General features: G+C 42.0%; 1 protein-coding gene across 1 annotated transcript; it reads right to left on the bottom strand.

Moving 5' to 3' along the window:
* Positions 1 to 3558: 3558 nt before the first annotated feature.
* Positions 3559 to 12077, bottom strand: SLC25A33 (solute carrier family 25 (pyrimidine nucleotide carrier), member 33). Its single transcript, XM_009869134.1, has 6 exons — positions 11903 to 12077; positions 8139 to 8216; positions 7482 to 7582; positions 6393 to 6459; positions 4805 to 5088; positions 3559 to 4139 (listed from the first exon to the last, which is right to left on the bottom strand). Exons 1-6 carry the CDS (start codon positions 11947 to 11949, stop codon positions 3937 to 3939), a joined length of 780 nt encoding a protein of 259 aa, XP_009867436.1. The 5' UTR covers positions 11950 to 12077; the 3' UTR covers positions 3559 to 3936.
* Positions 12078 to 12609: the final 532 nt, after the last annotated feature.

Here is a 12609-nt window from a genome sequence, read left to right as displayed (position 1 = left end):
GCGGCCGGGACGAGCGCTGCTACAGGCCCAGGCCTGCGAAAAGGCTTTGAAAAACCCCTCCAGCGCTCCTAGCACCATCGAAACTGGAAACAACGGGGCCTACACCGCGGCAGAGAACTGGGAATTAAGTTTAAGGTACTTTGAGGAAAAAGGATAGCTGCCCAGAGAGTTACAGAATCGAGACAGGCAGAGGAAGAAGAGAGTTCCAAGAGAACAGGTTCTGTCAGGGTGTACTTTCCTACCAAACCACCAGGGACAATCTAAGATCCCTCCAATTACACTGCTGTACCCTCCCCACTGATTTTAGAGCAGCGGTTATCTCCCTTGTGTGGTCCCTGATCAACTTTACCCACTAAACCCTGTGCTGTAAATAACATCTCACAAGGTGTAGTGTGGCAAGCGGAGCCGGAATTAAAGCCCAGGGCTCTGTGGGCAGTTTGTTACCTGTAAAACAGAAGTTGAAGACTGCTCTCCCAGGTTTTCCCTCTCTGGATGGATCGATAAACACCACAATTTTGCAGAAAGCCCTTGGGTCTCTGATGGGAGTAGTTCCCAGGTCAGACTTCGTCAGAAGCTCTCCCCTAGAAAGCAAAGTAACACCCATTTATGCTCTGCCCCCTCAGGACGTGTGGATGGGATTTACTGTTCTTACAGAACTGGAAGCAGTTGGTGGTTTGACAGTTGTGCCCTGCCTTTACAGGAAGGCAAGCCCTCCCCAAAATATGAGACTGACCCTGCCTCAAATTGCATGGCTGTCGTCCCAGTTAACACTACAAAACACCCCTCAGCACAACGCTTAAAATTCAAGAGAAGCAAGTTGTGTCAACATCATGTTTTAAAAAGCCACAAATGGAAACACTTGTACTGAAAGTAAGCTGTACTTCTAGTCTTAACTGTGGTTGGGGTCTCAACTGTTCCATTTCTGTCTCCCCAGATTTAACCACGGAACAACAGTGACTATTTCCTCCTGATGCAAAGGTGGCATAATTCCTCCTGATGCAAAGGTGGCATAATTTTTCCACCTCTCTTCCATTGTTTAGCTCAATTATTTAGGGATTGTTATGTAAGACCAAATGATAGGGAACGGAGGAAGAACCACCCAGTCACTGAGAACATGAAGCCCTTCTGCAAGTCCTCTAGGACTTCTCTACTTGAGAGCTTGCCTATTTTTTTCTACAGAAGTCCCTTCCTATCAATTATATCTGTAGTATCTGTCCAACCCTAGATGCATTGTTTACTCCAAGTTTCCTCCATAAAGAAGCTAATGAAGAACTCGTGCAAAACAACTATAAATCATGGTGAGGGGCACAATCACGGTACAAGCATGTATCACAGCCATCAGTAAATGCAGATAACCGAGGGGTATCGAGGCAGCCATGGATACCTAAAGGGATGCACTAAGTCTTGTAGTGTAAGGACTTGAGGCATCTTCAATTGCTTCCAAAGCTAAAATAACCAATACGAGTAGTTCAATACTATTGTAGCAAAAGTGTGTTTGTAATTTCAATTTAACTGTACATTTATGAATGGGAACAGACTCAGTCCTGGGAAAGTTAATGGAAACTTTGTGGTCACTTCAGATATGACCATAGTTTCATCACCTTACCGATACTTAAGCCACAAAGGGTCTAGAGTGATGAAGTCTAAACCTGGAAGGAAACTGCCCAGGAAGTTCTAACCAGTAACAAATTCACCTACTTTCTGTGGAAGCTGAAGAAGTGGAATGAACAATGAAAACTGCTTTTAGTTTTTCTTTCTCAACCAGAGGAAGGTTAGTTCTTCTTAAATTCAGATATCCCTTTGGAAAAAAAAAAACCAAAACCTACTTCAAATTCTTCCTTCTGGTACTAGGCTTATTCCATACTCAGTGACCTCAATGGGATTGCTCAGAAAGTATCACCCAAAACATTAACTCTTTACAGGGTTATGGATTAGTGAATTAAAAAATTTCCAATAGAGAGAGGAAGGAAAAATGACTAAATTATACCAATTCAGAAATTCTATTAGCTCCCACTATATCTTATTAACTTTCTATCAAATTAAGAATTTTGTCAGGGTTAATATCTTAAAGAATATAAACCAGAAATCCAGCAGAATTTCTGATTTTCTATCACATTTAGAAGGAACAATATTTGTTGACTTTCTCTTGCTTTCTCTCTTACCAAGTCCCAAACTCCTAAAGAGGGTTCAGCTTCCCTCTCCTCATTCTCAGAAGGTATCAGCAGTCTACACATTTGACAAACATTTTATAAGTAAGCTCATGTGCTGTAAGTACAGAGGAGTACTAATTTAAGAAAGCAAATCTCAGAAAACGTTTCAAAGAAGCAGCACAAGTGTCCTAGTTCTCAAAAATAGAAACAGCACTGTATGACAGTTTTGACTCCTATAAAGAGACTAAAGCTTTTTCTGCTCATCGTCTCCATAAAAAAAAGCCATGCAGTTTTTAGTTACTCAACTGTTACCTGTTTTAGCTTCACGGTAATGCGATATGCTATTTTGGTAAGCTAATAGAAAGCAGTTATTTTTGCAGTTTTGCCTGATAATGAGGTACAGACACATTCTACCCTCTTTGCACTATGCTCCTCCATCACTCTGATGTCAAATATGACCTCAAGCATCAGTCATCAGTGAGGTTCTAATGAGAACAAACGTGAAGGTTTTAATCCAGTTATCAACCCATTATATTTCTGCAACAAAATACTAGCCCAAAAACTTTATCTTGTGAAAGACAGCCCCACTCACTACTAGGCTGTTTCTTAAAGCTTTGCATGATCCTTCCAAGTCCTAACACCACCTCTGCTGTCTATGGTCCTTGATGTCTGTGAAACACTTGTTTATGCTCAAGAACTCAACCCCTGCTCAGATCATGAGAAGCTCAATGTTCAGTTCAGCAACAGAGAAGACTGAAGCCGGGCTCAAATGCTGTAGCGTTTGTCTCAGCTGCCAAAGCAAACGACACTAATGAATGAGAGCACAGTATGGTCAAAGCAAAACACAAATATACCCCTTTGAGCTCCTCAATATTTCATCCTGGACTATCAGTGTTTGGAACCTACCTCATCCTCCCTTCCACTCCCTAGACCCCTAGCATTGAAGTGTAAGGAAAACATAATACCGTAGCAAGAGCCTGAGATCAGGACACGTGGACAAATTACTGCATGTCATGGCATTTCTGCAGGGCAGCCTGGCCACAACCACTGTCCATCCTTATGCTCTCAGTCCTTCACAAAAGCAAGGTCTAAAAGCATGACAGATCTGTCTACGCAACCTAGCAAAAGCACATATCTCAAATGCATAGGTGCACACACTACTGTAATTAAATTTTTGCTAAATGCCTCCCACAATCATATTCCAGCAAGTAAGGAGCTTTTCTAAGAGACACTGGTGTGCGTATTTCATACCATCAGAATAGAGAAACCTACTACAAGATTGTTCTACTTGAACACTCCAGAACATTCCCAGAGCAACGAATGACACACTTCAAATAAACTTATTTGGCCATTAGGCTGCTACAATGCTAAAAAATGACGACTCCAGTGGTAAAAAGACAGTTTCAAATTTCCAAATCAGTTCTCCTGTTTTAATAGAGTTTTAATGAACAGAAGTCCAAGAGATCACTTGATAGTATGAGGTACATTCCTTGACCACATATGGCTGTGCTTAAGGAAAAGGACATACATATACTTAAATTAAATAGTGTAATTTAATTTAGTAGCAGTTTAATTATCATTAAGTTAAAAAAAAAAGTTATAATTAACTATTAACGTTAATGACTTAAGACCTTTCAGAAAGCATGAATCCAAAAGGAAATATCCAGCAGGTGGTCACAGACTTGTAGTTTTTCCAACAGCACTGCCACCTGCATCAGTCTCTTAAAGGACTATCTGTTCAACGAAGAACTTGATCTACCGTCTGCAACAGAGAGTCTTGGCTCTGCTACTTTGCACGGTCTTCTAACAAGTACACAATCAGCTCATAGGTGGACAACACAATGGCTGTGTTTGGTATCTGCCGGATGAGTTGGGCAAACAGTCCTCTATAGAAGGCGAGATAGCCTTCTTCACGCGCTACCAGACGTGCTGTCTGAATGAAAGTCTTGTATTTAGTGCCCTCTTCTCGCAGCCGTGTCCGTATGACCTCTGCAGAAAAATAAAACAAGAGCCCAAAGTTAACAAGACTTAAACCTTCCCACTGAGAAGCACGCCATTACCAGGAGGGAGCATGCACCACCCAGGGACACGAAAACCTTCCTGTACCAGTTGCCTGCAGTACTTTCAGCCGCGGACCCCTGCATGCATTGCCCTTCATGCAAGAAGCCAAGCTGAAGGTGAGTTTCCTTTCATGTGGAATAAATGTATTTGCTCATTCAAGCTACTACAGAACTAAATGCTTCACTGATGCTCACATCATCAATATTGCTCTTTCTATATAACCAGGACAACATATCTACCCAAAAAAGAGTAACACTGCTCAGCCCACAAGTGTTTCCCACCACTTGATCACAGAATCACAAAGGCTGTGGTTACTCAGCTAGATGAGGCTACTATGAGAACATAAATGTTAGGCATTCAATATTTTTTTTGCATTTTTCAAGTTGTTTTTAAACTAGGACGTCCCAGTCACCAACTATGTGGCTACCTAGGAGTGATGGGACCAGTACTGAAAATAGCAATGCATATGCACATGCCACAGTAACATGCGTTTGACCATTCAAATGAATTTTACAGCCCTGAACCGCACCATTCATCTTGAATTACAGGCAAGAGCTATTCTTCTGCGTTCATAAATGGAAAAGTTAACATACCATGTGGATAAGCAATACAAGAGGCACAGCCCTTGGAAACAGCAGCAGCAAACATCAGTCCAAAGAAGTTTGTCGAGTTCCTTTCAGTCCCATTAGGAGGAGAAGGGGGCAGCTGGACTTCCTTTATGTGCTTTTTTAAACTTTCATAAATAGCAAAGCAGATAATGGTCTCTGAGATCCCAGCATAGGAGGCAGTCAGGCCCCTATAAAAGCCGCGGACACCTTCTGTCTGGTAAACATATCTAGCACACTGCAAAGCATTCATTGGTTTAGAACCCCGGACTCTAAAACACAAACAGAACAGAGCACATAATGAGCCCAGGAAAAGAATATATATTAACAAAAACTCATGGCTTTCAATAGTTCGTAACTACAGAGAAGTTTTACTCCAAAAAACTTCTAAGAAAGCGGCATAGAGCAGGACTGTCAAGGGTACACACATGTTTTGCTAATTCACTGACACACACTCGTAGTAATTCCTTCTGCTTAAGTTCTATCCAGTCTGTCACAGTTCACATCAATGCTTTAAAAGACAAAAACCACTGAAGAGATGCTGCTTTGTGTTAAACTAGTAATTCCATTTAAAGCCATCTTCAACAAGTCAAAATAGAGAGGTCTGCTGTGTGAGAAATGATCCTTCGTTTTGAGAGGCAGTGCTCAGTTCAAAGGTGCCACCCTGTGAAGTGCTGGAATTAAGTCTTATAAATTATTTACAAGTTGTGCTGTCTTAAAGGATCCTTCTTATCTGACCTAACATGTCCTTGCAGAAGGAATTTCCATTCTAAGCAGTCGCATTATTAACCGAGTCCCTCATTGCTTCGATATCCATCAGTGACTGTGAATCACTCAACAGAAAGATATGGCTGTTAAATTCCCTCTGTCTTTGGGAGGTACGGTTAACAGCAAGTCAGTGCTGAAGGAAACAAAGGAACATTAAGCCACTGCAACAGATTCTAACTGACTCTAGAATGTTTGATGAAACTAAACCACCACCCTTTCCATTTACAGCTACCCAGCTGCGTACCAGTACCCTCGGTTTGCTGCAGTACTGCACACGCCTGTACGACCCAGGATCAGAACAAGTGATGTTGGGACACAGGCTGCAACCTCATGCTCAGCCTCCCACGTGAGCTATTCTCACCTTTCCACAGCCTCTATTACTGCTGTATCAAAGCAATTCAGTCCTTGATAGATTTTTATCCTCAACATCAAACCCTGAAGTACAGAAGATTCTACAAACAGGCATCTGAGAGAAATATAATGCTATGTCCGACTTTACTTAACAGTGAACTTTACAGTGAAATCAGAAACTGAACCTAACTTAGTGCTCAACACAACTTCCACATCCTTCCTAAGAGTAACTGTGCATCAAACTGAAGTAGGACACACAGAACCTTAACCTTTAGTCTGACCAGGCAGAAAAATTGTGGCTTAAAAGACGGAATTGAGAGTCAGGGAAACAACCGGACAAGATCTATCAAAGTATCAACAAATCAATCTATCAACAAATAAAACTGTGAAGGTTCAATTTTCCAGAGGCATCCTTAGCCACTCAGCATTATCCAACCTCCCTCAATCAGTTACTTACTTCCGTTCCAGTTGCATTCTGGTTTTCACCATCCATATAGGATTCATCAGGGAATTTGTGATAAAGGCTGAAAAAGAGAAAACCAAAAGTACAGCTGAATCCAGGCCAGTGTATTGCCAGGGCAAACATGAACTTCATACAAGTGCAGTGGGACAGTTCTAGTTACAAGCTCTACCCAGAGGTTTCAAAAGACACACGGCTGCACAGCTTACAATCTCTCTCTTGCCAGAGAAGCCATCTCATGTGAAACTTCAGGAAACGTCAGCCTTGGAATTTCTTAAAGCATTCTTCCCTTTTGCACCTATTTTAATATGTACTTCATGTTCCTGAAGTCTGCTGTAGGCAGGATACCTTACTGACTGGGTTTCGGAATAATAGATAAAATTAGGGAAAACACATGTGTACTAGTCTTTTGTTTTCCCCAAGGCTCTAGGTGGTGCCATTGAGCCATCTCCTCAATAGAATCCACCCATAATTAAGGGATTAGTTTGGGAAAAATTATTTTAATAATCACTCTGGTGGCTGATGCTTGAACTACTAGCGTTCTTCAGTATTCTTCTTACAAGGACAACTATTTTCCCCATCCTGGGAGGAAAAATACAACATCCTAAAACAATATTGCTAAAACAGTACCATAAGTTTGCTGGTGTCTACTATTTTTCTTACATTCAGAGACATTACTACAGCACCGCAGTTTGAAAAAAGTTCATCACAAGTTAGTAATATTTCAAAGTGCTGAACAGGCAAAAAATTTCTCTGCAGACAGGGTAAGTTAGGACCTAGCAAACTCCTGTTTTCTGGCATATACAACCTCAAACTAAGTGCATTTTCAAAATGCGCCACATACTGGCCTCTGTGCAGACAGACCAAAAGCCTAGTCCCCGCCTTATGATTCCTTCTACTTGCTCCCTAACTATTGAGAAGGACAGACATCTCATGGCAACAATAGCTTGGAACAACGACTTGAAAGAAACAAGGTGCATTTCAGAGCCACGAAGACACCAGGGCATGCACTGCTTGCTGTTGGCGAGGGGCTGGCCACCGAGGTGTTGCTGCAGACCATATGGAAGACGAATTCCAAATACATACCTGCAGAACCTGCAGAACAGATGTGCACAATGTTGCTGTTGGGCACAAAAATGCCATTGAATCGCTCTTTGGCTTTGGAGTAGCATGCAAAATAGACAGCTCTGGAGAGGGGGGAAAAAAGGGAATAAAAGCAATGTAATACACACAATGTCAAATTAGACACATTACTAGTCCTCCCCCCAAAAACCAAAACTTCCTCTCCAAAGAGGCCTCCACATGACTACTTCCATCTCCAAAGACACAGGGTTTGTTTTTGGTTTTTTCTCTCCTTCTACTGCAGTGCCACTTTCTGATTTGACACCTGCAGGGTAGAAATATTTTACTTTCACATCAAATTTGAGATGGGAAGCAAGAGGGTCTTGCAGACAAAGCAAGTGAGATTGGGTGCCTACACCAGCTCTGTCACTAAACACACTTTGTAAATTTGGGAACATCACTTTCCCACCTGAGGCCTGTTTTCCATACATTTTTTCAGCACTGTAACTGTGTTAGCAGCACTTCACACCTTCAACACTTAACCCTGGACTGAAATGAAAAAGTTTTACACACCTCAAATCCCTAAATAACACATAGGATTAGAGGAAGCTCAGCTGATCTGCAAAAGACAGTATGAGGGGTTGGTACCTTAATTGTGTCTTTTAGCAGTAGTTTATTTACCTCGATGGTGCAACTCCAACCAGGTTTGGACCCAGCCCTCGGAAGAGTGACCTTGGTCCTTCTTTTTCCAGAATTGACCTTAAAATAAAAACAAACAAGGAAAAAAAAAGATAGTATTTGGGTTAAAAGTTATGCTGCTTGTTCTGTCAGTCGGTCAGGAGAACTGTGCAAAAGCAATGAGTGTTGTGAAGCTGTTACCTTTTAAGCTACATAATATACTTTAAAATTAGCAGAATTATACACTGCGGAATAAAAGCCACTATACCATAAAACTTCAGCGCACTACAGGCACATGTGTGTCATATGGCACAAGGTTATGATTTCCACCCTTCAAAAGCCGTCAGGAATTGAATTGAAGTTTCATGGAGAATCCAGTGATAGTTGACTCTGATGAACAAAGAAAATTTTTAGCATTCTCTGTGAGGAGTTTGTTTCCTGTACAGACACACAGAAGAAATCCTTTTCACTTTCTTAATCTCCTAGTAACGAGTTTTCTCCCCAGAGTGAAAGCTGAATGAGGCAACTGTACTACAAGCTGTGTCTCCCCAGGTAGGGGCACATCTGGCTTTGAGGACATTCCAGAGAGCTCACATCATAGTTCCCAAGTGAACTCCAACTACAGAGGTGCTGCTGTGAATCACTGTCATGACTGGATTTCATGATCAGGCCTAAAGCAGGAGGATCACGAAATTATGCTTTCCTGCAATTCTGGAATTGCTACAGCCCAGATTTCCAAATCAATTTCCACCCACCTTCCCTCACACTTTAGAAGGCACGCTGGGCTCAGACTTCTCTGAAGATGAATTGTTTTGGCAGCTACCAAATTCGGTACATCACCTTGTTGAAGTGCCTCATTAAAAAGACTTATTTTACAAATTCCTTCCCCTACTAATAGCAGGCATGTTTGCACGGACTAAAACAACAGCCAAACACTAGAAAACAGCCAAATATTTACCAGTGAAAGCTATGTACAGTCCATTAATCACTGGGATTTCAGTGCAAAATCTGCTAGACAGCAGCCCTCTTAACTGGACTCACCATGTGAAAACCATTCAAGGAAACCCAGATAACAGCATGGGTAGTTCACATGCAACTGCTGGCACTGCCAATTTTTCAGAATTTGCTTTCTAGGTCATTAACACTGTGGAGAACATTCCCCACAGATTCCAAAACCAACCTCATTAGACAGAAGATAGAGGAGCTTCTGAAACACTTTTTCTGCAGCAGAGTTGAACTTCTCATGAAAACTCCAGGGCTGAGTGTCTCCAAGGAGACAGATCCAGCAACTACTTGTTCTTTGTCACTTAACAGTCACGACTGCGGATTCCAGCTGGGGTGACTCATCAGAATCTTAAATGGATTAGACAAAAACAGCCTCCTTCTGGAATGCTTTCTGTTCAGCAGTAGGCTTAATCTGCCCTTCTGAGTACCTACTTTCTTCTTATTTACAGCAGTTAAGGGCCTTTCATATTCAACACCTTTAACTCTTACTGAGCAATTTTATATATAGGGCTCTAACGGCTGCTGCTTTAGCCATACCATTTTCTCAAAGCAGAAGTCCCAAGTCATATCCAGTTTGGCATGGCCACAATAGACAAAGGGATGGAAAAGCAACTGTAAGAGACCTAACTTCACTTCCATCTTCATACTTTTGTATTTTATCAGAAAGTTCACAACCAACTGCATTATCTTCATAGATGCTGCCTGCAAGAGAATGGCAGCAGAGATAGTTTTTGCACACTTCTCAATCCTCTGAAGTGAGCAGGTCAAAAACTTGGTGATACATGCAGCTAAGGAATTCCTGAAGTGAAATGAAATCAAGATCATAGTCACTAAATTTAAGGAGCTTAATAAACAGTAAATATATTAAAAGGTTGATCCAATGTGAAACCATTTCCTCTCTCCCTAAAAAAAAAAAAAACAACCAAAAACCAAACCAGAAAAAGATGGGCCAAGAGGATGAATCAAGAGCCTTGAAGTTTTCACTTACTTTAGTTAGAGCTGCCTAAGTTCAGTGCTGCAAGGTGAAAAGATAGCAAGGGAAAGATGAAAATCAAAGGCAACTGGCACTACCTTACATTTTCAGTCACGAATTGCTCTAGAGTCACCTCTGAGTAGACAAAGAAGTGTTTGGCAGGGGAAAGAAGCACTGTTTACAATACAGAAACTCAAGTCCCAGAATGACTCTAGCCAGATAGCTCTGCAGAGAATTTGAATTAGCACTGTACTGTTATATAACTGTGCAGCTTCTCTCCAGGCAATCTGCCAAGCATGTTGGCCTTACATAAAATCATTCAACTTGCTTTGCTAGTCCTTATTTTCTTCGGCATTTCTGCTACCTGATCTAAACAGGATCTCTCTGCATCACCCTGGGGTGCCCAATGATCCAAATAAACTCAACCCGTTTGCATGAGGTCTGAACCATAAATTTATGGTAGTTTTGACATGAAATGCTGAATTAGAGATTTTGGACTTTGGAACTGCTGGTAAAACTATTCAGCAGTTGTAAGCCAGATGGTGAAATCCCACCTGGAGCATCATGTCCAGCTCTGGAGTACCTTTCAACACTTAAAGGGGGCCTACAAAAAAGATGGGGACCATCTCTTTAGCAGGGCCTGTAGCAATAAGACAGAGGGTAATGGTTTAAAACTAAAAGAGGGTAGATCTAGACTAGATATAAGGAAGACATTTTTTACAGTAGGGTGGTGAAACACTGGCACAGGTTGCCCAGAGAGGTAGCAGATGTCCCATCACTGGGGACTTGGGTCAGACAAGGCTCTGAGTAACTTGATCTGGTTAAAGATGTGTCTGCTCACCAGAGGGAGGATGCACCAGATGTCTTTTAAAAGTTCCTTCCAACCAAAAACATTCTGTGATTCTGTGTCAGCCCCTAACCTGTCTTTGAAGCTCGTCCAGCTTTGAGCATGAGATGGAACCAGACGACCCGCACCACTAAGTGCAGAGAATGAGAAACCCCGCTATAATGCTGGTCCACATGAAGGAAAGGCTGCAGGCTGAGAGCCTCTAGGCTCTCACGTTTATATGATGCTCCAAACAAGAGAGTGCTTCAAAGGAGGAAGTAAAACTATTCATCAAACAGGTAAATGGCATGGGCAGCAGTGGCAACAAGTACCTCTGGTAGCTACTCAAAGCAAACTGAGAACAGCTCCAGGAAAAACAAAAAGACAGCGTATATAGCTTTTTCAGTCCTTTCATCATTTACCAAGAATTGGCCCCAGCTAGTAAGGATTACCTGTTCCAGTGCTCAAAGGAGACAGTAAACATGACCATTCCCAAGAGGAGACAAAGATAACAGTACTCAGTGTGGAAAAAGAGGAAAAAAGCTCTTTCCCACAGAATACTTTGTGTGATAGTTCCCACAAGCTAAGGCACATCAAGAATTTACAGTATTTCCTATGTATTGATCCCTAGGAAGCCATACCTACCCACAAGCCTAAATGTGAGGAGACAATTTAAAAATAACACCCCCAGACACTTACTTAAATCAACTGTCTTTGGAAAGTTTCTAAGTGGCGGAAGGAAATTTCTGGGGAAGTTCAAAGGAATGCTCAGGAGTCCTGAATATGTACATGTTTTTAAAAGAATAATTTATCTTTCTACCGCTGAAGGCAGAAGCCCAACTGACACGGATCCTTCCAGTGCATGTCTCCAGCACAATTCACATTCCATGTTCACGCAGAGCAACTGAAACTCAGATGGCTGGTGTAAAGCAATACTGAATGGCAAGAAGGAGCAGTACTCACTTGAGAACACTAAGGAGCCCACGCGATACAGATGTTGGCCTGACCATTCCTTCACCACTGATGGTCCCCAGCTGGACTTGTGGGTAGTAGACAGTCCGAAAGGCTAGCTTTGAAGACTGGAGCCTAGTCTTTATTACCTCTAAGGGACATGTGAAGATGGCACCAACTGTTCCTCCGCATCTGTAAAACACAATTTAAACAGAAGACACAGTCAGGAAAACCTAGCTGCACAGGTGTGACAAATCCAAGCACAGCGTATAAATAAAATCAGAAGCCTTGTCTCCAGTTGCTCCTCATTGTGAACAAATTCCTAGGAAGCAGGGCAGTTTTGGTATTAGGCAAGGAAGACCGTTCCCAAGTCCTGGGGGAGGGGACAGAAGGTTGAGAAACTGTTTTAATAATCACGTGCGGCGATGAGATTGGTAAACACAAAGACGATACCCAGCACTAACAAAAAAATCCCTGGCTGACCATCTGCTGGTCCCATGTTCTGCCAGGACTTGGAATTCTGCCTGTAAAAACTTCAGAGGCGTGCGTGTTTCAGAGGTTGTTGTCCTAAAACAGACATACTCTCAGACGGATTTTTCTTATGGGAAGCAGGAAGCTGGCAGATGAGAGTAAGCCACTAGGGATTAAGACACTAGAGACAGAAAGCGTAGCAACATAATTCTTTACCTTTTCAGTACTTATGATTAAGACAGCTGTCT

The sequence above is a fragment of the Apaloderma vittatum genome, unplaced genomic scaffold (assembly GCF_000703405.1).
Source record: "Apaloderma vittatum isolate BGI_N311 unplaced genomic scaffold, ASM70340v1 scaffold8635, whole genome shotgun sequence".
Classification (NCBI taxonomy): Eukaryota; Metazoa; Chordata; class Aves; order Trogoniformes; family Trogonidae; genus Apaloderma; species Apaloderma vittatum.
Note: the sequence above shows the minus strand (reverse complement) of the source record. Positions and strands in the feature narration are given on the sequence as shown.